Source organism: Drosophila miranda (genome assembly GCF_003369915.1).
Source record: "Drosophila miranda strain MSH22 chromosome Y unlocalized genomic scaffold, D.miranda_PacBio2.1 Contig_Y2_pilon, whole genome shotgun sequence".
In the NCBI taxonomy this organism is placed as follows: Eukaryota; Metazoa; Arthropoda; class Insecta; order Diptera; family Drosophilidae; genus Drosophila; species Drosophila miranda.
The window spans coordinates 18,868,230-18,896,164 of record NW_022881614.1 but is presented as its reverse complement, the minus strand read 5'-3'; the positions used below and the strand labels follow the sequence as shown (position 1 = coordinate 18,896,164).

Sequence of the window (27,935 nt, the reverse complement as noted above, 5' to 3'; positions counted from 1 at the left end):
TTTTCGAATGTTTATGTCAAGGTTAGGTCCAGGCTGTCGCGGGAGTTGATGGCTGCTCGCACGGTAAATGTTGCCAATTCAACGGCTCGGCATACTCTCGAGGGGAATTCGTCGTTGTTCGCCTATAATAGTACAGGCCGTTCTCGAATGCCCGAGTTGCAGCTTCCGCGATTCAGTGGGAGCTACATGGATTGGCCAGAATTCCACGCGATGTTTTCGACAATGGTGCACAAAGACCATCGTATACCAATCATCGAAAAATTCCAATATCTTCGTGGATGTCTAGATGGTGCTGCGCTGGATACGATTCGTTCCTTGGAACTTTCTGAGGAGAATTACGACAAGGCGTTGAATTTACTAATGTTGCGATTCGATAATAAACTGTTACATTTTCAGGCACACGTCAAGGCTATTTTCGGGCTGCAAGGGGTGGAGAAGGGCTCGGCTATCGGCTTGCGCGCGCTCAGCGATAAAATCAATTCGCACTTGCGTGCACTTCAGACCTTGGCGACCCCGCAGGAGATTTCCGATGGGTTGCTGATCTTCATCATAGGCACGAAATTGGACCACAAGACCAAGGAGAAATGGGAAGAGAACTTGCCGACGTCAGGATTGCCTCGGTGGTCAAGCATGGCCTCATTCTTGGAAGCAAGATGTCGGATGCTGGAAAATTTGGGATCGGCTATGGTAACAATTCCTAGCCAGCAGGTGGGAGAAAGTAAACCTAGCACCCTAATCACCTCCATTAACGATCATAATAGCTCAACATGCAAGTATTGCAAATCCTCCGATCACTACATATCCCGATGCCAGGCATTTATAGATCTCCCTGTTTTTTCTCGATACAAGGAGGTGAAGAAGCGCCATTTATGTCTAAACTGCCTCAACAAAGGCCATTCATTGCAACGCTGCAAGTCAGGGGCATGTAGAAATTGCCAAGCCAAGCATCACACACTGCTCCACATGCAGTCGGGCGCTGACGCTGAGTTGCCGTCGCCGAGCACGGAATCGACCCAGCATGATCCTGCAAGTGCCCTAGTAGCAAGCAAATATATTAGCCCTCCCCCCTCGAGTCAAAAATCTCTGCCTAGCCAAAACGTGCTGCTAGCTACTGCAATCGTATATGTCAGGGGCCGTTTTGGATCGCTTATTCCATGTCGTGCCATTTTAGATTCCGCTTCTCAGGTTAACTTTTTAACATCGAGACTCGCCAATCAGCTGCAGTTAGATCCTCACCCGTCTCACGTTAAAATCGCCGGTATTGGAGAGTCAATTCTACCATCCAGCAAGGCTGTGGACATCGTCCTGCAATCTCAAGACGAAAGCTATCGCGGTTTCCTCTCTGCAATTATCACTGCCTCAATCACAGGAATGCAGCCTAACTTCGGCCTAGACGCAAAGGATTGGCCAATGCCAAATAACCTAAAACTAGCTGATCCTAATTTCGCCAAGCCCCAGCGTGTCGATCTGTTGATAGGTGCTGGTTTGTTTTTCGAATTAATGTGCGTTGGACAGATTCGACTGTCAGACCAATTGCCAACATTGCAGAAGACGAAACTTGGCTGGATAGTGTCAGGAAGTATTAAAAACTCTGAGAAAGCCCGTGCGGCGCTAGCAGCCGTTGAAGATCCCCCTGTCATCTCCGCTTGCGAGACTAATTTGTGCGATATTGTAAGGCGGTTTTGGGAAGTCGATGGAGATTATTCGCCCTCATCAATTTCGGAGGAAGATGTTCATTGCGAACAGCATTTCGTCACAAACTGCATTCGCCTAGAGTCCGGAGCTTACTCCGTGCGTTTGCCAACCAAATTCAGTCTAGAGGAATTAGGAGAATCGTATCAGCAGGCGCTACGTAGATTTCTCAATTTGGAGAGGAAGCTAGCAAAAAATGCACAGCTTAAGGCAAAATATATGGAGTTTCTTCAGGAGTATCGTGATTTAGGACACATGTCGCCAGCTTCGCGGCAGTCAGACCTCCCGCAGTACTTCTTGCCTCACCATTGCGTCCACAAGCAGGATAGTACAACCACCAAATTACGCGTAGTGTTCGATGGATCTGCCAAAACAGCGTCTGGAGTATCACTGAATGATGCGCTTATGGCTGGACCCACCATCCAACCTAAAATTCTGATAACTCTGCTTCGTTTCCGCTTTTTTAAAGTCGCCTTGTGTGGCGATATCTGCAAAATGTACCGCTGTGTACGCGTTTCCCATCCCGATACGCACGTGCAGTGCATCCTATGGCGCAATGACCCGAAGGAGGAGATTCAGGTGTTCAAGTTGGAGACTGTTACTTACGGAACCAAACCTGCCGCTTTCTTAGCAATTCGTGCTATGCATCAATTGGCAAATGCTGAAGAGTTGCGTTTTCCGCTTGGCGCTGATGTTGTTCGAAGAGATTTCTATGTCGATGATCTCATATCTGGAGGGGACAGCATTGATTCTGTCATCAAAATTCGTCAGCAGGTAAAGGAGCTACTTTCGAAAGGATGTTTTCCCATACGTAAATGGTGTTCCAATGAACCCGCTGCTTTGGAAGGCGTATCGGAGGCGGATCGCGAAAAGTTCCTTACCTTTCATGACGGGACTGAAGTAACCAAGGCGCTTGGTCTAGTTTGGGATCCCACCACGGACAATCTTCTGTTTAGCTTCGCTCACGTCGGAACCGCTGCAGGCCCAATATCGAAGCGTTCGGTCCTGTCTACACTAGCTAGGTTCTACGATCCTCTAGGGCTCATCTCTCCCATCATCACAAAAGCTAAAATATTTATGCAGTCGCTATGGAACGAAAGCCTAAAATTGAATTGGGACGAAAGCCTGCCCCAGGATCTACATACGACTTGGATTGAGCTGACTTCGCAGTTGTCGATGGTTAAAAACTTTAAGTTTCCACGTTACGTGCTTCGGCAGCAAGCCAGATTAGAAATGCACGCGTTTTGTGATGCGAGCCAAGCAGCATATGGCGCCTGTGTATACATGCGTTCGGAAGCTCTTGGCATTGTGCAAAGTCATCTCTTATGCTCTAAATCCAGAGTCGCGCCCTTGAAAAGTATGACTATCCCCAAGCTTGAGCTGTCCGCTGCCCTCGTATTAGCCGAACTAGTGTCCACCATAGTTAAGGGATTATCAGCTCCATGCCAAATACATTGCTGGTCGGATTCGTCCATAGCCCTTGCCTGGATTCGAGAATCACCATTGAATTTTAATATATTTGTTTCTAATCGAGTTCAGCGGATTCAGGAGCTCACCGCTGGAATGACTTGGCATCACGTGCCCACAAAGTTGAATCCTGCCGACATCATATCACGTGGAGCCACGCCCGCTGAACTAATGGATAGCAGCCTTTGGATCTCTGGACCACCATTCTTGCGTCTTGAGAGCTCAGAGTGGCCTGCATGCTTGCAATTGCCGACCGATGTACCAGAACGTCGTCATGCAGCATTGGTTGTTTCAAACGAAAGGGATGTATCGTACGATTGCAAATTTCAAAACTCATTCGGATCCATGCAGCGCGTCTTTGCTTACATATATCGATTCTACATTCTCAAGGACAAAGGCATAGCGCGGTCGAAGGGTCAACTTACCGTAATCGACATCAAAAATGGTACGCATTTGCTCATAAGGGCAATACAGCAGCAACAATTTTCGGAAGAGATAAGGGCCCTCGCCAGCAAACAGGCCCTACCCCAAAAAGCACGATGGCCTCACTGAATCCATTTCTGGATAGCTTTGGATTGCTGCGTGTTGGAGGCCGCCTCCAAAATGCCGAATTGGACTACGACGCGAAGCACCCGATCCTGCTTCCTAAGGGACATCCTGTCACTGTCTCTATTATTATCTTCTTTCACGAAAGGTTTCTCCACGCAGGAGCTCAAGGATTGCTCGGACTGCTTCGGCAAAAATTCTGGCCTATTGGCGGACGCAAATATGTTGCGGGAATCATTCGCAAATGTGTTAGATGCTTTCGTTTGAAGCCAGTGCTGAGGGAACATATCATGGGAAACTTGCCTGCGGATCGCGTAAGGACTAATCCAGCATTCCACACAACGGGCGTTGATTTTTGCGGACCCTTTTATCACAAGTCGGAAGTCAGAAGCAGGCCTCCTATCAAATGTTACATCGCTGTCTTCGTATGCTTTAGCACCAAAGCAACTCATTTGGAAGTCGTTCGGGATCTATCTACAGAATCCTTTCTGGCAGCATTAAGGCGTTTTATAAGTCTACGTCCCAAACCTCGAATCATCTGGTCAGACAACGCTACAAATTTTGTAGGAGCAAAAAATGAGCTTTTGGAGCTTCGGCAAATGTTCCTCAGCGATCCTCATACGTCGGCTGTGTCACATCTCTGCGTTTCTAGTGGAATCGACTGGAAATTCATCCCCCCTCGCTCACCTCATTTTGGGGGTTTGTGGGAGGCGGCTGTTAAAGCAGCTAAATATCATTTTCATCGCATCGTCGGGACCTACATTTTTACTCTTGATGAAATTCAGACCTTGGCTTGTGAAATCTCTGCTTTGTTAAATTCCCGTCCGCTTTATGCAATTACAGAAAGTCCCGATGATCTAGATGTGCTCACGCCAAACCACTTTCTCAATGGAGCCCCGAAAGCTGCATTCGACGAGCCAGATGTGGCGCATCTCCGGGTCAACCTACTTAGTCGATGGCAGCGGCTGTGTCAAATGAAGCAGGCGTTTTGGAGAAAATGGAGCACGGCGTATCTTTCGATTCTTCAGGAGCGGAGCAAGTGGCGGTCATCGTCTCCAAACATCAAGCTAGGAGCGCTCGTCATGATCAAGGAGGAAACGCTGCCACCATTAAGGTGGCCGCTTGGCCGCATTGAGAGCGTCATCCCAGGAAAAGATGGAACCATCAGAGTAGCCGTCATCCGCACTCAAAAAGGCCTTTTCAAGAGGGCCGTTGGAAAAATAGCGGTTCTGCCCCTTCAGGATGGATCTGTTGAAAGCCTTTGCCTTCCAACGGGGGGTGAATGTTCGGAGCAGAACCCAGCCGATTAGCTGCTTGCCAAATAGCACCTAATTCTTGGCCCTCAGCCGCTTATTTTGTTTGTTACTTATGTCTATGTCACTCATTTGTTTGTTAAAGCTCTGCGCTTGCTTGCCCTGCTAAACGCTCTCTGCCAGCTCGCTCTTCGCTATCTCCGCTTTGCGTCTGCCTACCGACGTCGGCCGAGCGAAGCTGCGCTTAGCGATCGGAGCGGCAATGTAAAGGGCAGGCAAGCCACACTTGCAATTTGGATGTCACGCATTAAAGAACATATCGTAATTTTATTTCTGCGCCGAGTTTTGTTTAATTCGAAATAATTAGTCGGCCGATTGGGGATAAAAAACATTATCTCCACACTTATGTATAGACTTTTTTGTTAATTTTTGTTTTGTTTTGTGTTTTTTGTTAAGTATGTTTTTTTCTATGGCTCTTCTATGGTATTTTATTCTATTCTCTTCAAAAGGCACCTACACCAATTCCTAAAAGGTGAAAATGTAGATATTACTTTTGTGATATGCAAATTGTTAATCGAGATCAGAAACGATTTATACCAAAATAAACTTATAACGAGGGGGAACGTTGTGAGTTGCTGCGGACACCGCAACTCTACGGTTATACCCGATACTAAGTCAGTATGGCTCTCCTCCGGCAGACGCCGCTAATATTAAACGACACGACAAAGAGTGCGTGCGAGAGAGACAGAAAATCAGTCTGAGCGTGACGTCGGGCGCTGCGTAGCCACTGCTAATTGATTTGTTCCTATTGGCTATACAAATTATCTGATCTGATCCAGATTCAGCAATCTGATAGATATGGTCATTATCTATGATTCTGCGTTTTTAGTTTTCTCGAATGTGCAATATTGTGGGTGCAACAGATTTTCGTCCTTTGTGGGGGCGGAAAAGGGTGGGGCGAAATTCTGAGATATACGTTTTATAGTGAGATCTAACAGAAGTGCGGATACCAAATTTGGTTACTCTAGCCTTAATAGTCTCTGAGATTTGTGGATGCCCCAGATTTTCGTCCTTTGGCGGGGCGGAAGGGGGTGTGGCGAAATTTGGACACGAAACGGTCAAGGTGCGATATCACAGGAGTGTGGATACCAAATTTGGTTGCTCTGGCTCTTATAGGTTCTGAGATCCTTGAACTCATATTTTGCAATTGGCAAAACCGACCATGAAACCTGTGTGTTAGAGAGAGACAGAGCGAGAAAGAATGAAATTGTTTTCTTGATTCTGGCTATAATCATTATACGATCTGGTTCAGATTTTGCACTCTAGAAGATATAGTCATCCTCTATGATTCTGCGTTTTCAGTTTTCTCGTATCTCTGAATTTGTGGATGCCACAGATTTTCGCCCTTCGTGGGGGCGGAAGTGGGCGGTGCGAAGTTTTGAAATATTTTTGTAGCAGTGACATATCACAGAAGTCTGGATCCAAAACATCGTTGCTCTAGATCTTATAGTCTTTGAGCACTAGGCGCTGAAGGGGACGGACGGACGGACGGACAGACGGACAGACAGACAGGGCTCAATCGACTCGGCTATTGATGCTGATCAAGAATATATATACTTTATGGGGTCGGAAACGATTCCTTCTGGACGTTACACACATCCACTTTTACCAAAAATCTAATATACCCCAGTATCGGGTATAAAAACTTTTACTATACCAAAAAAACAAATGCAAATGGTTTCGCTGCCCATTCCATTCCCCAACCCAACCATAAAACAGAGAGTTCATTGATTCGTTTTATTATTATGGTTACTACGTGTATTAGAGATAGTATTTATGGCTCTGTAACGACTGGGTTACCTTTTAAGTCGGAGTTACGTTTATTAGGTATACGATTAGTAGGTATTCAAGTGGCGCTTGGGGCACATTTATTAGTTATCGTATGCGACATAAAAATTCAGTTAAAACAATTTCGACTTTGGTTTTTCCACTGGTAAATGCTTGAGCAATAGTTGAAAAATTTTGAGCAATCTATAACAGATATAACAATATGACAATCCTCGGATGCCGTAATACAAATTAAAGTATATACATAGACAATAACATATTGTGGGTAGACGACAGACATACATATAAGATTTGGCCAACAACTGACGAGTACAACATGTAGAGCCAGAGCCACCAAAGGACAAGCAAACCCAAAATAAGTTAGACAGCAGAGAGCATAAACAGTCACAAGTTCGACGCGGGGCAGGATTTAGCGTTAGACTTATTAACGGCAATATTAGAAACCTATATACAAGTACGACTTCCAGTTGCTGGAGAGCCAGCCCCAGCCCCTCCTCTACATGATGGAGCAGGGCATCGCACAGCAGAGGGGAAGGCACAAAGGCACCACAGCGCCGCCGGACTTGGTTTTCGTCTTTGACTTGGACCCGGACTCGTACTCGTACATTCCCGAGCCCTTGGCCCAGCGACCCTACAAAGAAGAGCACACATTTGTAAGCCTTTGGCTTCAGAAGAGCGACGGGACTCAAATACTTACACCAGGTGCAGAACCGGCATGCATCTCCTCCCGCTGCATGACAATGGTATCGTGTCCGGGAGGATAGTAGACCTCCTTGCCGAGCTTGTTAACGGACGGCACATGCTGCTGGTTTGGCGAGGCCACGGATGTCTCGATTTCCCTCTTGCGCACGGGCGTCTCCAGGTCTCCGCGATCCACATGATCAGTCTGCTAAGGAGAGAGGAAAAGAGATAAGCAATCAGGTAAGCGGAGGTCCGAGAAGATAGATATATTCCAGTCTACTTACAGTGCCAAACGACTGCATCAGATCGTCAACACGCTGGGGTGGATTGCTATTGCCCACCGGATACTCCACTCCGTCCACAGGGAAGGGCGAAGGAGAGCCATAGTCCGGACCGCCACCAGGACCACGAGGATTGTTCGTGTTCGTTGTGGAAGAGTACTTGTAGGTGTAGCTCGTGTTCGGCGGATATCCATTACCGGTCTGTGGCTGCGGATAGGCCGTGCTGGGCGGCAGCTGCTTCAACGGAGCGGACTGGGGCAGTCCCGGCTCATAAGGACCGCCATTTGGCGCACCGTGGATCGTGTTGACCGTATTGGAGGTCTCCGTTTCTTTGTAGTAGTAGCGGTTGACGCCACCTGGCCCAGACGTATGCAGCGGTGGGCTGTGTGGACCCTGAGCGTAGTTGGGGCTATGTGCCGGACTGTGGGGGGCAGCTCGTTGATCGTGTTCACGTTGTCCGTCTTGTGGATGTTGTAGACCACAGTACGGCTATTGTTGCCCGGCAGTGTGCCTACCGGACCCGTTCCGCGCGGCAGCTGTCGCGGCTGGGGGGGGACTCACTCCACGAGTGGTGGTCTCCTTGTGCTCGCGAATCTCGTACGACTGGTTGGTCAGTAGCGGCCGGTCGGGCTTGTTCAGCGTGGAGTAGCTCTCCGTGTTGTATACCACCGTCTGGGGCACGTGCGATGGCTGCGGATGTGAATGTGGATGAGGCTGCGGCGACAACTGGCTGAAGTTCTGGCTGGAGTTGTGGCTCTCGTGGAGCTTGTAACTGCTGCTCAGGGTGTTCGTGTTCGTGTTGCTGTTGTTGAGTGTGTGACTGTGGTTTATGGTGCTGGTTGCGCTGCCCGGACCAGCTGGTATCTCATACGTGTACGTTCGCACGGTGGTCGTCACCTTTGTGCCAGGGGCCGGCAGAATGCCATCGCTCAGGGCGATGTCCTGCAGCTCCTTGTCGATGGTAGTGCCACTTGTCAGGGTCTGTGTGATGCCGGAGCTCGGCAGCACCTCCACATTGTTGTTGATCGTCCGGTTGCTCTCGTAGATCTTCGACTTGCTCTCGTATTGACCGCCACCAATGGGTGAATGGGCTGGTAAAGACAACAAAAAGTTATTGTAAGAACATACTCCTCACTCCATTCCCTATTTGCTTCGAAAGACTTACACAGCGTGTACGGCTTCTCCTCGGTCTGGTAATCGTCCCGCTTCAGGCTCGAGTACTTGGCCGTCGACTGCAGAGTGCTGTAGTCGGTGGGATTGAAGGTCTCCACATCATCGATGTAGGGCTGCTGGCCTGACCCGCCCTGACCCGAGTGTTTCGTGGTCTTGACCACACGCGTTGTCCTAGTGACCGTCCCGGCGGGATCAGTGCGTTCCCTGGAATGTAGAGACATGCTTTAGCAACGGTAGACATAGGATATCCCCAAGGGAAAACTCACAGCGTTCTATAGGAAGTGCCATTGGTGGGCAGTAGGTCGCGATCTCTGTTGGTGATCTGGCGTTCCTGCTACAAGTCCTCCAGCAAGGCGTCCAACTGATCTATATTCTGATCGGTGGACTTGCCCTGCTAGGACATATTATTGTCGCCAGAGCTTGAGTATTGATATGAGGACTTTTTGTACGCATAATTCTTGTCGTTCTGTGGAGGAAACGTGGAGGATTGGGAATGCGAAAGTATGGATTGTATTTACCTTTCCGTTCCATTTTGCGGGCGTGTCTTTCAACGAGGATGAATAATTTTCCGAACTGCTCGAGTACTGCATTTCCAATTAGTATTTTTGCTGAAACGAAAGCAAATCTAATCCATTCATAAATTATTCAAATTCTACGTGTAAGTAACCGAGAGAAAGAGGCGCCGTGGGTGTCTGACAGACACGTAGTACACGTAAGCACGGATCTCGGTTCCCGCATAGCAGGCAGGTTGATTCAAGGCAGTTCTCGAGAATTTCAAACATTTCTGAATCTGTTTACTCGGGCAACCGCCTACGCCTACCCGCCTACACCCATAGCATGCCCGCACCGAAATGGCCGCACTCGGCATTCCTCCAAAGTGAGAACTTTTCGCGCATTAATGGAGACTTAAGTCATCTCATCTAAAGTGGGCATCACTTGAGCACACACAAAGCATGTAGGGTGGGCTAGATCAAAGAATCACAGCAGTTAAGTGACAGATAATACGAATCTGAAATCCCATTACAAATGCCACAAAATTTGCCATTTTTGCAATATTCTTAGGCTTCAGAGAGAACAAGGGAACTTTTCCCAATGCTCTTTCTAAAACAGTGATAGGCACGCACATATTCACATGTCTTGCAGTTGTTTGGAATATTGTATTGGGGCCAACTACTGTTATACACGTGTACGTGAGGGGCAGCGCAGCAGCAGCGCACTTTCCTATGCACATAAGATAGGGCCTTGCCGATCGCTGCTCTAAAAGAGCCTAATTTAAAAGTGTATTCGTGCTTAAAATAGGTTGCATTTCAGCCAAATTATGACTTATGACAGTATCTGCCGGCTACAAAAAGGTAATATCATTGGCCAGGGTATCAACAAAACGGCATTGGATTCGATTCCCGAAATGCCACACAAAAGCACACGCATACATTCACACATTCAAAGGCCAAAAAGTCACAGAAATTCAATGTCAAACTGGTTTTCACTTTCAGCGTGTCCTTTACACTCCTTTTACGTATGACTGGGACAGAAAACGAGGCATATATGTACATATGCACATAAAGTATGTACATATGTATAACCCTGAAGAACCAAAGGGGTCAATTGACCCCTCTCGAACTAGTTCTGCGCTGTTTACCGCGCAACTAGCTACGCAACTAGTTACGCGGGAAGCGAACGCGGACCAGGTCTTCGTCGACTACAATGTACTAGTTCTGCAACTAGTTACGCGGGAAGCGAACGCGGACCAGTCGAAAAAGAACCGAAAAACGAAGCCGCCTTCGGTTTGTTTTTGAAGGCGGCAAATAACCGCAATTCCGTGGAGTTACAGTGCCCACTCAGCTAGTTTTTACCGAGCCACGACATGCAATAAGCACCGAAATGGTAAGTTAATCGTGATATTTTACTGTAGTTGCGCTCGTGGAATGAAAGAGACAAGAATTTACACAAACAAAATGCATTTGTTTTCCTCGTTTGCTTTATGCGTTGATTTTGTTCACTTCTGTACAACATCTAATCGCTGGAAGAGTCTTTTGTGTAAACATTTATTAAAAAAGTGGAAAAGAATTAATAAATAAATCAAATTAATATAAACAGGTACGTGCAAATATATATTATATATTTCAAATAAAATGATGAGCAAAAGGCATTTGCGTAGACTCCGTAAGAGTGAAAGGGAAGCTAACATTGCAAAGTTAGCGTTGTGCAGGAAAGATAACAGATAACAGCAAGGAAATCGATTCCAGCTGGCGTTTTGAGCGGCTTAAACTTTATTTTGAGTGAGGAAATTGTTCTAGCGTATAACGTCGATGGGGTCCAAGGGAAGAAGGCCCTTAGGACCCACAAAGAATTTTTTGCAGCTTTGCTAGGTAAAATACCATTTACACTTCTAGAGATTTAAAAATTTTTCATATAAATTAAAACATATTAATTACAGAATGTATTTCGCCTGGCGATGAGCCCCCCGAAAACACTGTGCGGAAGGCAATGCAAAGGATGAGGAAAAGGGTTTTTAAGAAGAAGTGTCTTGCCAAAAACCAGGAATAGGCTAAGCATCATAAAATTAAAAATTATTCGTTATAATGAAAGACATTGTGTTTTTATTTTTGTATTATTCCAGACTGCCAGATTGACTACTACCAATAGTCAGTTCGGAACTAGTTACTGGTAGCTAGGTCAGAGCTAGCTACAGGTAATCGAAGGGTAGTCGAGTGGGGAACTAGTTGCTGGCTTTCTACTGGTAACTAGTTCGGAACTACCTCCTGAGCAACTAGCTACGGGTAATCGAGCGGGAATCGAACCACCAGGGGTGGTTCCGCCCTAGGACATGCATGTGTTAAATTCTCCGCTGAAACACATTGCGGGTAATCGATCTGGAACCAGGGAGGTGAGAATGGTAGCTAGTGCGGCACCAGTGCGGAACTAGTTACCTGGTACTAGAGGGAACCTTATACATGTACACATGTATGTACATATGTATGTATATCCTAAAGATTCGTTTTGCGTTTTAGCGATAACCTTGAGAAGAGAGATTCACTTAATGAGAGATACAGATACAGTGGGAGAGCAAATGAGCGTGATGCAAAAAAATTCGTCAATCACACACAAGAATGATGACCGGCGATGATGTTATATACATACTAGTCCCAGAGGCTGCACTGCACCACTCGACAGACAGCCCTGACAACCACTGCACTGGGGAGTAGAGAGTAGAGAGCTAATAGAGACACAAAAAAATCACTCGCATAAGCAAAATATCATGCATAAAATATCATACAATAATATAAATAAAAGGCCAAATTTAATTGATGCCGCCGTCACCGCCTCCGCCCCACCTACCAGTGATCATAGCACGTTTTTAGCAGAGCTCTGGGTCTCAGTTTGGTGTGTGTTATGGCGACAACAGCTAAAACCGTACGGTGAACGGAGAACTGCGAGGAGAGGAGAAGAGAGGAGAGTAGAGTAGAGGTTTTTGCATACAGACGCACACATGGGTCAAAAATGATCTCATGTATTCGAAACGAGAAGCTCTGTGGAAACATGTTGCTGCCTGTCTCTCTGGGCATGGGCATGGGGGAGTAGGCGGGGCGCTACGAGATCGGGATCGAGATCGCGAAACGCCATAGAGCTTCTGTCCAATCGCCAATAGATATGGGGTGGAGGGGGACTACGTTAGGGGGGCGATTTACGGCGCAAACATAAAATAAACAAATCGCAAGCGAGTGAACAACAAGTTTGAGATCGGGGGAATAAAAAGCGAAGGTGTTGTTCTTGTCGTTCCGTTTGACCTTGGCTAATTTAGATGTTTTGTTTCTATAGACCATTCGAAGGAAATTCAGAGGCAGATCTGACCAAGCATCACCGCCAAAAGTACAATGCCAGGCAACGTATTCGTCGTCGTCGCCGTCGTTTCGTCGCCTTTCGGACTTTTGCTGAGCAATTTTTGTACGGCTTCGAGTATATGAAAACAAATAATTTTATAAATAGTTCACTGCCACTGTGCTTTTTGGCTTTTCGCCTTTCAATTTGAATACTGCGCCGTCCGTGCTTGAACATTGTACGGGTCTGGTGTTCTGTTCTTGTTTTCAGAGTCTGTTTCGAGTACAAGAGTGCCCACCGTACATGAATCATCTGGCGTGTGTAGTGTATCTCTAGACTCTAGAGATATGTACATAGCTGGCCGCCGTCTGGCCTGCAGAATGTAAGGATGCGAATATACAATAGAGTGCGTTTTTTCTTTCAACGAACGCAATTGAAATTTCACTTTGCTGCCAAACACGAGAGTCGGTCGCCCGTTCGAGTACTTCCCCATACAACAATAGATACAAACATCCATCCATCCATCTATGTATGTTTGTGTCTGTGCGCATAGCGGATAAAAAGTAACGTCGACGACACGAAGGGAAAACTCGTTTGCACCGAGAGTATGTGCGTGTTGGTTTGTTCTCCTCCTCCACCCCACTGTCACCAGTGTGTGGCTGGGCTGTCTCTTTTGAAGCTCGTCTGCCAGTTCAATAGACCACAATATGAAGCCCACTCAACGTACACATCCCCACTTCCATCGAAAAAATAACACACACAAACACAAAACACAAGCAGTGAATACATTCACTCGCACTCACTGTGCAATTTTCCAAAACTCCAAAAAACGATACGATTGATGTTGTGTACATTTCGGCGGAAAAAAGAAAACTGCTGCGATGCGTGGCGCGTTTTTCTTGGGAAATTCGCCTTCGCGTTAGAGAGAGAAACACTGAATGTGGATCTGCTTCGATCGTTCCAAGCACAAAACAACTTAACGGAAACGGAATTGCTTCTGCGCGCGTCTCTTGACTCTCAATTGACTTGGCGGCCGCCGGAGCTTTGTTGTCTCGATAACGTGAATGGTCGATATCGATATCGGACTCCTTGGTATTGGATTGTGTCCAAAACAAGCTTTCGATTTCGTACTTGCCACCACCGATCCCCATACGATTCGATTGAAGCAGAGAGACGGAGACGGACCTGTTGCTGGTTGGTTGGCTGGGCCTCCAAGAGCATCGCATCCATTGCTCTTGCCTCTCAGTTCCAAAGCTCGCAGAAAAAGCTTTCAGCTCTGACGGCGACGTCGACGGCGGCGGCGTCTAATGCTAATCCTATAAACGATAGAAAATAATACTTGTTTTGTGCCACGAAACATGTATACTCTTTTGTGGCATGCTCGCTCTTGGCATGACATTTGACCTTCTAAGCTAATGGAAACACAAATTATTCTTATGTGCTGCACACGGACAACGTACATACATATGCATGTTCGCGCCAAAATGCTAGCGCGACCGCCCACATGCGCGTGGCATCGGAGTCGGCTTTTATATCCCTATTTTACATTTATAGCGAATAAACCAGGGTTTTCTTTGCTGCATTTACTCGATACGATTGTCAAGTATTTTATTTTATACAGTCGTATTTCGGTATGCGAAGTCCATTAAATCTGTAAGCTTTTCCATAAAAACAAAGACCCTTACAACTGAGGGGCAGCTACGTTAAGATACCATACATATACAAGTAAAAAGTAAACATCTAATCCTTGGCAGGCACCTCGATGACGCGGGGCTTGTCGATGATGCGGGCAGTCTTGTTGCCCTTCTCGACAATGCCAATGATCCAGGCCTGGTAGCCCTCCTGCTTCTCGATGTCCTTGCAGTAGGCGGCGGCCTGTTCGCGAGGCAAGCAGATCAGCAGACCTCCGGAAGTCTCGGCAGAATGGCCCTGCAGCAGCTGGAACATATTGCCACAGGCCTTTGCAACGGCCGCCATCTTTGCGATCACTGGAAGATTATGAATAACGAAGGACACGTCCTTCTTTTGATGAGCCGCCAAAGTCTGAGCATGGCCCAGCAGACCGAAGCCTGTTATGTCGGTGGCCCCGTGGGCGTTGTACTTGTGCATGAGCCGAGCTGCCACACGGTTTAGGCGCGACATCGAGTTCATGGCCCTGTGGTAGGCCTTGCGCACATCTTCCTCGGATACGACCAGCTTGATGCGGTTCCAGCGCTCCGCCTGGTCAATCCACTGGTGAGCATTTACGGCCACCTGGGTGCCCAGGGGCTTGGTCAACACCAGAACATCACCAACGACAGCGTTGTCCGGTACAATATACTCGTTCGGCTGGCAGGTGGTCGAGGCCACGCCGCCAATGGTGCACCAGGGATTGACCACGCTCTGGCCCCCAGTTACCGTGGTGCCGGCCTCCAATGCGGAATCCTTGAAGCCACGCATTATCAGAGGGATGACCACATCGCGCTCCTTCTCTGTCATCTTTGCGCTCACGGCCAGCAGCATCAGCATGTTGTCGCAATCGGTTACGCCCATGGCGTACAGATCACTGAGCACGTTGGCGCAGGCTATTTTGCCCATCATATATGGATCGTCGACAATCGGATAGAAGAAGTCGGTGGTCTGCACCAGGCAAAGTCCGCCATGGCGAAGAGGAATGACAGAGCAATCCAGGCCAATGCCGATTCGTGGAATCGCCACGTTTAGGAACTGCGGCTCCTGGTCCTGTGCTGAGTAGTCCTGCTGCAGAGCCGACACCAGTTTCGAGAGTACATCCTGGGGCACCTTGCAGCCACGTCCCTTCAGATCAGCGAAACGTGTCAGACGGAAAGAGGCATCCAAGTCGTGGGCGGTCGGATCAAAGGGGCGGCGCAGTTCTGCGTCGCCACCACCGTGCAGCTCCAGATGGGCAGCATTCAGGACGTCTGCGGCGTAGCTCATTGTGTGCTAGAACTAGAGAAGGAACGTTTCTTTGTATAGTGTGACAGCTATGAATATTTACGCACTTCTTGCCGCGCAACAAAAACAAAATCAACCAAGCCGCAAGTAACTCGCGTTCTCCCGCAGCACCAATACAGGCGCACATAGACGTGTATGTACACACAATTTTTGTTGCGTGTGAGTAACAAGCGCTGTGATTGGCTGTTTTCCCGATGGCGGCTAAAACGGGCGAAGTCAGTATTTCTCCCTGTCGGCGAGGCGAGCAACGTGAATAATGCCCACTTATGTGAGTCGAAAAATGCCAAAATAGTGTTGCCTTTCACTAGTTGGTGCATTTGAACTAATTAACACATTGGTTGGGAACACTTTTACTTACAGTGGCCTTATTAAATTTACAGGGAAAACTCTAGATATAGAGTGCAAAAACTGTATTTAATTTGGGCCGTTTTGTCTTCTTCCACAGAGCGATTTGTCACAACAGAGTTGCTTCCAGAAATATACGAAAATATATGGTCTCATTTTAAAAATATACCGTACATATACTGACAAATTGACGAAGTTCTAATGTACATACTCCTTGTTTTTGATATTCCGTCGAATATTACTAGCTAGATAGAACCCTCAGCCATGCCCACATAATTTGTTCCGTTTAATGAATCAATTTTCTTATTTACTGATTTATTTTAAATACTTGCTTTTAGTGGATTCTGACCAAAAAGAGGTTTTAGCGAAAAATTTCAAACAAATGATATACGGTCTCATTTTCAAAATATATCGAAGAATCTTTCATATTCCTCGATTTTGATATTCCGTCGAATATTACTAGCTATTTAGATCTCTCAGCCCTGCCAACATAATTGTATCCCATGGACGAATACATTTTCTAAGAGATTGACTACTTTTAAGTCCTTCCATTTAGTGTAAGCAACAAAAATCAACGAAAAAACCAGTGGCAACTTAAGTGAGTACGGAATGTTGAGCTGAAAAGGGACATTGTGGCGAGGAAAATCCCTCCACGAAGAGAGGATATCCCATCACAAAACAGAGAGCAAATTATAAAAAAAAAGAGAGGAAGTCCCGCCAAACTTGAGTGCCTGAGTCGAATTGTTTGAAAGTGAATGAGTGACTAGGATCTTAATGCAATCCATTGGAATAAGTGGTGCAAGGAATTACGATTTGAGAGAGAGAACTTTCAAGAAACCAGCGTATTGAAGTTTCCATACCATTTGTTCTCAAATTTACCTATAAAAATTAAGTTTAAAAGATGAAATTGATCAAATATACCATTATACCAATATACCATAAATATACAGTTGTCAAAACTATCGTTGTTAGGAGCGTGGGGCTACCAGATCGCTGAAAGTCGATCGATATAAATGCGCGCTTTTGCAAAAATATAATAAATGTTGTCTGTTTTCCGTTCGTGCAAAAAATAACAAGCAAAAACGTTGTTCAACACTGGTATGGCGCGTACCTAAAATTGTTTGCGGAAGGAAAAAATTAACATATTTCAAGACGTTCGCTGATAGTTTTAATCAAAAAGACATTTTCCGAAGCTTCTGGGGGTGCCTCACACGCCTACGAAGACGGCGCGAAGAAATTCCCAAAGCTTCATCAATTAAGTCAAAAAACCTGGAGTAAATTCATGGCGTTCCGGAATAACTCTTAAAACGGCTCTTGGAACTCCGTCTGGACCCTGAGAAGCATGGCAAGCATAGGAAAGACAAGGATGGCCACGGAGAAGGCGACGGGAGTTAAAATTAGCATGGAAACGCCGAAAAAAAGGGAAGCTAAATCCGCCATGCGGGTAGGAGTAAAGATGGCGGCAAAAACGGCTCCGCAGCTTTTGGCTTCTAAACTGCTGTGCAAGAAACCAAACTAGTCGACGAACGTGTCGACAAACATGTCCACGAACACGACAACAAGCATGACATCAAACACTTCTACGACGAAAGAGAGAGAGAGAAGACTGACGCGTTTTGTGTGGCTTCCGTGAGTACGAAAAACGGAAGTAACCGCAAAATCATCGTTAACAAGTATTATGAGGGGCATAAAGGCCCATACATTGTTTGTATCGACAAAATGAGTGCGAATAATGCCAGAATTGCTATAAACCAGTTTGATCTATCCGATCTGCTGCTGAAACAGGGCATTAGCGATATCGAGGAGGTTGCTAGAATGGGCTATGGCAGGTGCAAGATTGTGTGCGGGTCGGCGGAGTGTGCAATCGGGCTAGTGGAAAACAGTGTTTTCGCTGCTCAAGGGTACTCAACCCGAATCTTTAGGCACTTCGTCCAAAAAGCAGGGTTAATTTTTGGGATCCCCGGGCACTACTCGGAGGAACAGCTAGCGGAGCTTGTAACCTCGGATATCCCAATTGAGGAGATAGTTCGGATTACGCGAAGGGATAGAGCATCGGGGGAACGTGTACCTACTGGCAGGGTAAAACTCTGGTTCAGAGGAGAGCAGTTACCAACCAAAATCAACTTTCAATATTCTAAAGTAGAAGTGAAACCTTTTGTTCAGCTTATTCAATGTTTCAGGTGTTTTAGGTTTGGCCATCTGGCGCAACATTGCAAGAGTGGAGCGAAATGTTTCAAATGCGGACAAGATCACAGCAAAGATATTATCTGCTCAGGGCTGGTCTGTGCTAACTGCAAGGGGGAACATGCTGCCACCCACCCGCAGTGTGAGGCCAGGAAAAAAGCGTACGCCATTCAAAAAGAGCTGAGGTCAAGGCTAGATATCCGATCCTTTTTGATAGAACTTCCCCCAACCTAAGGGATCAAGGGGAATTTCCTAGTCCCAGTTGGCAATCTAACCGCTCCCCTGAATTCTTAAATAACAGCTTAGAGTCCGCCAGGGAAATTCATTCTGTCACCTCTTTCGCGGAAGTGACCAAATCCAATAGGGTTGCCGCCCGGAACGCAGAGGCGGCCAAGGCAGCAGCCAACATGGCAGAGTGGAAGAACTCAATAAACTCAGACTACGTCCAAATGAGCGAGAAATTTGTGAGATCTTCATCCGTGGCATCTTCTCTGGCCCAGGATAAGCTAAACGCACTAGGAGCCAAACTCACAGCGTTCCTGATTGATCCAAACAACATCATTAAAGGGGATTCTATAGCGAATAAATTTATTAAGGAAATTAGAGAATTTGTCAATGCTTCCAACGCAGAACTAGATAGGCGTCAGATTGCCCAAGGGATGGCAGTTGGTTCTCAAAACATCCAACAATGAAGATTCTTCAGCTAAATATTCAAAGTCTGACACACAACAACAACAAACAGCTCCTCTCAATGTTCCTAGACAAGAACGCAATAGATATTGCCATCCTCTCAGAGATTTGGGTGTTGAACAACGCGGACTGCAGCATTTTAGACTATAACTTTTTCTGCAGGCCCAGAGAGGACGGCTACGGCGGGGTTGGCATCTACGTCAGGAAAAACATTCAATTCAGCATTTTAAAAATAGAGAACGACTTGGAAATTTTAGGAATAAAAACATTAAACTTCAAGAGCAATTTCAATATTTTTAGCATATATGCACCGCCATCAACAACAGTTTCACAGTTTAAATCGGGCACAAAAAAGTTTTTCGAATTCGCGGCTTCGCTTGACATACCCTCAATAGTGGGCGGGGACTTCAACGCTAGGTCTTCTATCTGGGGAAGTCCGATCTGTGATCGCAAGGGTCGCAGCATTGAGAATTCCACCCGGGAGGCCGGATTTATCTGCCTAAACGACGGTTCGCCAACCTTCTCCAGGAGCCCATCTCAATTCTCCGTTCTTGACCTTTCTTTTTCGAACTACAGAAATGGAACTATTAACTGGCAAGTCCTCAAAACAAAAATTACGAACAGCAACCACTTCCCAATTGTATTATCAGTGCAAGGCCTAAATGCCCCCCTCCAAGGCAAGAAGATCATTCACAACAGAATAGCCCGGATTCTGGGTGCAAGTGATTTCTCAAATCTGGAGGAGCTCAATGAAAAAGTGAAATCCCTGACCTTAAAAAACACGGTCACATTCCCAAGCAAGAACAAGTACGTTGCTAAGAAATGGTGGAACGAGGAAACGGAAAAACTTTTTCGCGTGAGAAACGCTTGCAGGCAAAAATTCTACCTCACCAAAAAATTGGCTGATGCCAGAGCAACCTTAGAAGCTGACAAAAATCTACAAAATCACGTAAAAAATCTTAGAAAGCGCAACTTTTCCAAGTTTATAGAAGAGGTCTCCTCATCGCCCTCTATGTGGAGCAGGGTGAAGAACATCAAAAAATACGGTCAAATCAAAAATGTAGGGAACAAATGGACGAACGAAGATGACAAAAACTTTCTCAATATGGTTAAAGTAACCCCATCCACGTCAAACAGTAGGCCCCCTAAAAAAATTCCTGCCCCTTTGTTAGGACCAGACGATCCGGAACCCCTGGAACTGGAAGAATTCCTGGCCTTCCTAAAAACCAGGAACCCCAATTCGGCTAGGATGCTTCAAAAGCTACCAAGTGGGAAAAAACAAGACATTTTTGAAATTATAAATAAAGTATGGCTGAGTGGCGTCATCCCTGAAGTCTGGCGCAGGATAAAAGTGGTACCCATCCCCAAGAAGAATGCAGACCCTACTTCCTTCCAAAACCATAGGCCGATTTGTTTGATTAACACGCTGTTTAAATCCATAGAGGGGTTGATAAAGTTGAAGTTGGACTGCAAACTGTGACCTGCTGCCGGTCAGGTCCTATGCCTTCAGGAGAAACAGGTCCACGGCTCTTTGCATCAACGACCTTATCAACAAAGTACTGGCGCTGAAGGCGAGGGGTTGTCAGGTTGTCGCAGCTTGCCTAGATTTACAAAGAGCGTTCGACTGCGTAAGAGTGGACACACTCGAGCACAGGATGAGGTATATGCGGTTCAATACAAGCCTCACGGCTTGGATCTCCAGCTTCCTTAACAGAAGAATTCTCATAAAGGGCAAAAGCGAGGTAGAGGTGAACAGAGGTGTTAGCCAGGGTAGCTGTCTCAGCCCAACCCTTTTTAACCTTTACACAGCCGAACTACATGATATTAACAGTCATAACTGCTTACTGTTTCAGTATGCTGATGACTTTTTCATAGTTTGTTTTCATAAAGACGTATCCATTGCGAAAGGTGTGCTGGAAGACAGTATAGATAAGTTCGAATAAAAATGCAATAGGCTAATCCTGTCATTCAATCCGGTGAAGTCTAAAGTGATTTACTTCAACAATCGTAGAGCTGCGCTAAATATCTCGCATCAAGGAGTTGAGATCAGACAAGTAGAGCAGATCAAATCCCTGGGCAGGACTATCTCAGCAAACAACTCAGCCTCTGGTCACATTGATCTGGCCATCTCGGAATCGAACAGAAACTGTGCGTTTCTCAGATTACTCAGTGGGTGTCACTATGGTATCAGCCCCAAAAGAGGGCTTATATTTTACAAGGCATTTGTCAGAAGTAGGCTAGAGTACGCGTGCTCATCATTCTGCAACCTGTCCAAATCTGCCTTGGCCAAAATCAAATCCCACTGCAACCATCACCTCAGAAAGTCGCTGGGTCTGATAATCTGCACTCCCGTTCCTATCATATATCACATGGCAGGAGAACTTCCCCCGGACTACAGGATGAGATTCCTGGCGGCGAAAGAGTTGGTTAAGGTGTTTGCATTTAATCTCCCAGCAAGTGAAACAGTGTCAGCAAATAGGGATTTAAACACGGGCTACGCTAAGGCATATCGGGAGTTTGGCAGCATAATAGATAGAGTTGAGGTTTTCGAGAACACAGCTTCATTTTGCACTAAAATTAGCTCCGACTTAGAATTTTTCAAGCGTTCTGCACCCAACAAGCACGCTATAGACCAGGCAGGTATCATGCTGCTCCACGGGGAAAAGAAGGATCAGCTGACAAAGGGTGGTTTTGAAATCTATTACACGGATGGGTCAGTCGCAGATGGGCATTCCAGCGCCGCTTTCCTGCACGATAGGACAGGTTTTTTAGATAGCTATTACACGCACAAAACCCTTTCCTCGTTGTCCGCCGAGCTCCTTGCTATCGAGAAGGCATTAGACCATGCTATTTTGTACAATTTTCCTCGTGTCGCGCTCCTGACAGACAGCAGAAACGGGGCCCTCATTCTGGCGAAGAACATTCAGGATAACTCTATCGCCCACAAAATCATAGAAAAGATCCAACAAAATCCACATCTAAGAACTGTAGAGGTTCACTACATTCCCGGACACGCTAACATCCCTCAGAACACTTCAGTTGACGCAGCAACCAAAGAAGCCCACAGACGAGGAAAATACACAGTGGTTAAATGGAACCTTAAAGACGCTATGTGCGAAATACACAGAATCTTAAAAGCAGAATGGGAGAGAGAATACGCCGAGTTTGCTAGTATCAAGCACCGAGGTTACTGCTCGCTTTTCCCCTCAACATCATCCAAACCGTGGTTCCTAAATAAAACTAAGCTTAAAGCCATTGACGCTAAAAGAATCAACAGACTGCTTAGTGGTAACGCATTCGATAGGCACACTCTCGCCAAATTGCATGTAGTTCCTAGTAACATATGTGATACATGCGATAGTATCGATAACGCCTCGCATTTAATTTTCAATTGTACAAAGTACAACACAACAAGGCAAAACTTCCCATCTCTAAGAAAATATAATGATATTTACAAATTCTTTGAAAAAGAAAACATCAGCGCGTACCAAACACTAATTAACTTAATCGACGAAATTGATGTAAAGCTATAAACAGTACTCCAACATCTTCTATTCTTTGACTTGGCAATTTCCACCTTCAAAAGGCGGGCGGCCAAATAATCCCACGCTACTCATGGGTAGCTTGGTAACTTAAATCCTAAAAAAAAACGAGGGGGAACGTTGTGAGTTGCTGCGGAGACCGCAACTCTACGGTTATACCCGATACTAAGTCAGTATGGCTCTCCTCCGGCAGACGCCGCTAATATTAAACGACACGACAAAGAGTGCGTGCGAGAGAGACAAAATCAGTCTGAGCGTGACGTCGGGCGCTGCGTAGCCACTGCAAATTGATTTGTTCCTATTGGCTATAAAAATTATCTGATCTGATCCAGATTCAGCAATCTGATAGATATGGTCATTATCTATGATTCTGCGTTTTTAGTTTTCTCGAATGTGCAATATTGTGGATGCAACAGATTTTCTTCCTTTGTGTGGGCGGAAGGGGGTGGGGCGAAATTTTGAGATACACGTTTTATAGTAAGATCTAACAGGAGTGCGGATACCAAATTTGGTTACTCTAGCCTTAATAATCTCTGAGATTTTTGAATATCCCCAGATTTTCGTCCTTTGCGGGGGCGGAAGGGGGTGTGGCGAAATTTTGAAACAAACTCGTCTCGGTCCGATATATTAGGAGTGTGGATACCAAATTTGGTTGCTCTAGCTTTTGTAGTCTCTGAGATCTAGGCGCTAATGTTTTACTCTAAGCAAAGCCGCCTATGCTACGTGTGTGTTAGAGAGAGACAGGGCGAGAAAAAATGGAATTGTTTTCTTGATGCTGGCTATAATAATTATACGATCTGGTTCAGATTTTGCACTCTAGAGGATATAGTCATCTTCTACGATTCTGCGTTTTTAGTTTTCTCGTATCTTTAAAATTGTGGATGCCACAGATTTTCGACCTTTGTGGGGGCGGAAGTGGGCGGGGCAAAGGTTTGAAATATTCTTGTAGCAGTGACATATCACAGAAGTCTGGATCCAAAACATCGTTGCTCTCGCTCTTATAGTCTTTGAGCACTAGGCGCTGAAGGGGACGGACAGACGGACAGACGGACGGACGGACAGACGGACAGACAGACATGGCTCAATCGACTCGGCTATTGATGCTGATCAAGAATATATATACTTTCTGGGGTCGGAAACGATTCCTTTTGGACGTTACACACATCCACTTTTACCACAAATTTAATATACCCCAATACTCATTTTGAGTATCGGGTATAAACAAAAAAAATATAATAAATTTATATAAATTGAATTGTTATAAAATTACCATTCTGGGCCTCGCACCATGACTCACTGTCCTGCCTTGAAGGCGTCGCTCCGCTCAGGCGGAGGCAAAACACCCTGTTCACAGCCACTGCACGGCATTCGTCCAACGACTAACAAAACCTGTTGCTCCATAAAAGCAAAAAGTAAAAGTGAGTCGAAACAATGAAATAATTTACCTTTGTTCGCCGTTGTGTAATCTAAGAAATTCTTCTTAGCTTAAAAACTATTGGCGCCTTTGGGAAATATCGGAAAAAGAATCTAAGCTTTGAAAGAAGGACCAACAAAAGACTTGAGCAACAAACTTTCTTTTGCCTTGGCCATGGGCTAAGTGAAACGCTGACGACACCACACCACACCTCGTCATGATTACGCTACGCCTGCGCAGTCTCATACTGCTGCAGCTGTTGGCCGTGGCCAGCGCTGAGTATGTGAACGGCGAGCCCAAGTTCAAGTGTCCCAAGAAGTAGGTGTCTTTCAACTCTTAATAATAAATTTAAAATAATTTCGCGAGTATTTGAAACAGATCCAAGGTGCTTTACCCGTGCAGTTGCATTAAGGGCAGCGATGAGGGAATTTTTGTGCGCTGCGAGAAAGTGAACCTGGCTACGCTCTCCGTGGCTCTGCAGAACTTGGCCTCCTTCGGTTTTCCCGTCGAGGAGTTGACCATCTACAGGGGTAACTTTGGTGCGTACTGCTCTTTTACTTGGGATTCATATACTTAATAGCCTGTTATTTCTGCCAGTTCGTTTGTACGGTCCTATGTTTGCCAATATCAAAGCCCGCATCCTGATCATTGAGGAGACTCCTCTGGCGACCATCGAAGATTACGTGTTCTATGGCGTGAACAACACAATGGAGGAGCTCCACTTGTTGGGCACTAATTTGAGCCATGTTGGACCCCTGGGATTTGGCGTAAATATAAATAGGAAACGAAAATACCTTGAAATATGGTCGATCAATAATTGTGATTTCAGATACTGGGAAAGACCACTAAACTTGTGATCAAAGGACATGCCTTTGAGCAGCTTCCTAAAGATCTCTTCGCTGGCCAAGAGATCACCAATAGACTGGAGACGTTGCGCCTGACCAATGGACTGCTGAGCGATCTACCCATTGAGACACTTCAGCCTCTGCGCAAGCTGAATAATCTCGACCTGCATGGGAATCAGTTGGAGAACCTAAAACGAAATCAGTTTAAGAATCTCAGGGAATTGGAGCTCTTGGATATAAGTCACAACGGGATCAAGAAACTGGAGGCGCAACACATTTCCGATCTCACAAAACTGGGCTGGTGTAATGTCTCGCACAATGCCCTAAACGAGATGAGCCGCGGAAAGTTTGCCAGGAACTCCGTGCTAAAAGTGCTCAATCTTGCCCACAATCGCATACCTCGTCTGGATGCGAACAGCTTCCGGGGCATGCGCTTTCTGCGCCGCCTATTTCTCAGCGACAATATGCTCACGGAGATTGGTCGCGGCACATTCGGGTCGGTGGCCCGCATTGGAACAATTGACTTGGCCCGCAATCAGCTGAAGAAGGTTGAGTATCAAATGTTTACTCAAATGAACTATGTGGAGGTACGTACCCAACCAGAATGTCAACCGAAGAATGAGTAAACTGTATGGACTTGTATATTTTCAGCTCTTGGATCTGGCGGAGAACAACATCACGAAGATCGAGAAGAACTCGTTTAAGGACATCTACCAGGCGGTGATAAATGTCTCGCATAATGCCTTGGAACTGATTGAAACGGGCGCCTTTGAGAACTGTATTAACATAACCACGCTCGACCTATCCCACAACCGCCTGACCAACTTCTCGCGCCGCAGTTTCGACGAGAACACTTTTGCCACGACCTTCCAGCTGAGCTTTAATGGTCTGACCAGCCTGGCACAAGTAAAAACCCATTTTGAATAGACCTAGACTTGGTAACTAATCTTGTTTGTCTTTCAGATACCGATACAGAGCATGACGGGTTTGAAAGTGCTGAATGCCTCGCACAACAACATCTGGGAGATCCACAAGAACTCTTTTCCCAAGCTGTACGAGCTTCACACGATCGATGTGTCGCACAACAATATTTCCATCATATTCAACGGGGTTTTTCAGACTCTTTTCTCGCTCCGGACCGGGGATCTGAGCTATAACAGAATGCGGGAAATCAAGTCCTCCACCTTTGGTACCCTTCCCACACTGCTGCTGTTAGATCTCAGTCACAACGAGCTGGTGTCAGTGGTGCGTGGTTCAATGGTCAAGATGACCAGCATGCGGCAGCTCTACTTGAACAACAATCGCCTGGAAAAGCTCTTCCAGCTGCCCATTTCGCTGAACGAGCTCTATCTGAGTCACAACAACATTACGTCAATCCCAGCGGGCACATGGCCGGTCATGAACTCATTGATCTACCTGGACCTGAACCACAATCAGCTGGGTGACAGCCTGGACCCGCAGAGTTTTACAGGGCTGCTGGTGGTGCAGCGGCTGAAGCTGCAGAGCAATGGCATCAGCCGGCCACCTCTGGAGGCAGTGGCGGGCATGTCAACGCACCAGTATCTGTACTTAGAGGTTAGTTAATTGTAGCGAAATAATGGTCATTCGGAGTATATTTCGAACTGCTTTCAGAACAACAATATATCCTCCTTGGAGCGCAGTGCCTTCGGCAAGCTGCCGGTTCTATTTGAACTCAATTTGCATGGCAATCAGGTCGTGGAAATTAGGTGAGTACCTCATTATACTTCCTCTACGGTGTTCGAACGATTTTATCTCCGATTTTGCCCACAGAAAACGCGCCTTCGATGGTTGCTGCAGTTGCTCAACCTGAATCTGTCTTCAAACGGACTCAAGCACCTGCAGAACGACATCTTCTTTGGACTGCATTCGCTGCGCACTTTGGATCTGTCGCACAACTCCCTAACCAAGCTGGATAACAAGACGAACGGCGTCCTGGACGACCTGCTTAGCCTGGAGACTTTGGACTTGAGCCACAACCGCATCAGCTTCGTCACCAAGAAGACCTTCCCTTCGCACCAGTGCATACCGTACAACCTGCAGTACCTAGACCTGAGCTACAACCAGATGCCCGTCCTTACCTACGATATCACCTTCGGCACCAAGAAGCTGCTGCACCTGAATGTGTCCCACAACCAGATCAACGATCTGCGACGAGGCGTCCTCTCCAACTTTACCTCGTTGAAGCACCTAGACTTGTCGCACAACGAGCTCACGAACCTCCAGTCAGAGGAACACATCTTCGACCTGCCCAAGAACCTGAGCCGCCTCGATCTGTCGCACAACCAGATAAACCACATGCCCTTTGCCAATCTGGTGAAGGTCCAGTCGCTGACATTCGCCGACCAACAACAGCCTCGAGGATGTGTCCGCCTCGCTGGTTGGCAGCATGCGCAACGGCAGTGAGATCCTGGTGGCCGGCAATCCACTCCACTGCGGCTGCAATGCACGTCCCTTGAAGCACTTTATGCTGCAACAGACGACGCCCAGCGAGGACCTGCGGAGCATCCTCTGCACCACACCATCGCTGGCCAAGGACAAGTACCTCCTGGAGCTGGACGACGAGTTACTGCAGTGCGCCGACGACGAGAGGGAGATGTACACGGGCACCGACTACGGGCAGCTGACAGATGTCCGGTTCCGTGAAGTTCAGACGTAAGCACAAAACCTACTGTCCGACAACTTGTCAGTCACTGACACTCTGTTTCCTCTTTCTCCATTCCATGCAGCAGCAAATCCGGCAATCTAACGCTCAGCTGGTATGTGTCTGCCACGGCGGATGTGTCCGACTTCAACATGTACATCCGGAGCGGCGGCAACGAAGTTCTCTTCCAGGCTGACTATGCCTACAACCAGCGAACGGCCCAGATACCCATCGCAGACCTCCAGTCGCACGGCGAGGACAAGCTGCTGTCTGCCGAGATCTGCATCGTGTCCCGCGATAGCGACGGCAACACCCGGAAGTGGTTCGCGGGTCAGTGCCAGCCACTGCCGTCGCTCAAGCTGCGCAGGACCTTCTTCTTTGGAAACTTCCAAGTGCGAGGAGGAGCAGCCGCCGCTAGCCACCACACCGGAGAGTGTCGCCTCGTGTTCATAGCTATCATGTTGTTTGTTGCCAAGCTGTGGTATTAAATGTCCGTCTGCGGCCACCGCTTATTGTAAGGACACGCTCTGTTCTGCTC

The 27,935-nt window shown here is 46.7% G+C and overlaps 1 protein-coding gene, 1 long non-coding RNA gene and 2 pseudogenes across 5 annotated transcripts; 2 read left to right on the top strand and 2 right to left on the bottom strand.

The window, feature by feature from the left end:
* Nucleotides 1-6,741: 6,741 nt before the first annotated feature.
* On the bottom strand, nt 6,742-13,755 carry LOC117192944 (annotated as a pseudogene).
* On the top strand, nt 10,636-11,476 carry LOC117192946. 3 transcript variants are annotated; one of them, XR_004474469.1, is made up of 3 exons: nt 10,636-10,825; nt 11,039-11,310; nt 11,379-11,476. It is a non-coding gene; the product is annotated as an uncharacterized LOC117192946 (long non-coding RNA). The 3 variants fall into 3 exon arrangements; XR_004474468.1 differs by having other exon boundaries at nt 10,636-11,038; nt 11,141-11,310; XR_004474467.1 differs by having other exon boundaries at nt 10,636-11,038; nt 11,100-11,310.
* A 573-nt stretch (nt 13,756-14,328) lies between the features above and the next one.
* LOC117192945 (inactive selenide, water dikinase-like protein) lies at nt 14,329-16,183 on the bottom strand. 2 transcript variants are annotated; one of them, XM_033397670.1, is made up of 2 exons: nt 16,074-16,183; nt 14,329-15,709 (listed from the first exon to the last, which is right to left on the bottom strand). In XM_033397670.1, the coding sequence occupies exon 2, from the start codon at nt 15,695-15,697 to the stop codon at nt 14,501-14,503; it is 1,197 nt and encodes a 398-aa protein (XP_033253561.1). In that variant the 5' UTR covers nt 15,698-15,709; nt 16,074-16,183; the 3' UTR covers nt 14,329-14,500. The 2 variants fall into 2 exon arrangements, with proteins under 2 accessions (XP_033253561.1, XP_033253562.1); XM_033397671.1 differs by lacking the exon at nt 16,074-16,183 and adding an exon at nt 15,763-15,900.
* A 7,578-nt stretch (nt 16,184-23,761) lies between these two features.
* Nucleotides 23,762-27,916, top strand: LOC117192363 (annotated as a pseudogene).
* Nucleotides 27,917-27,935: the final 19 nt, after the last annotated feature.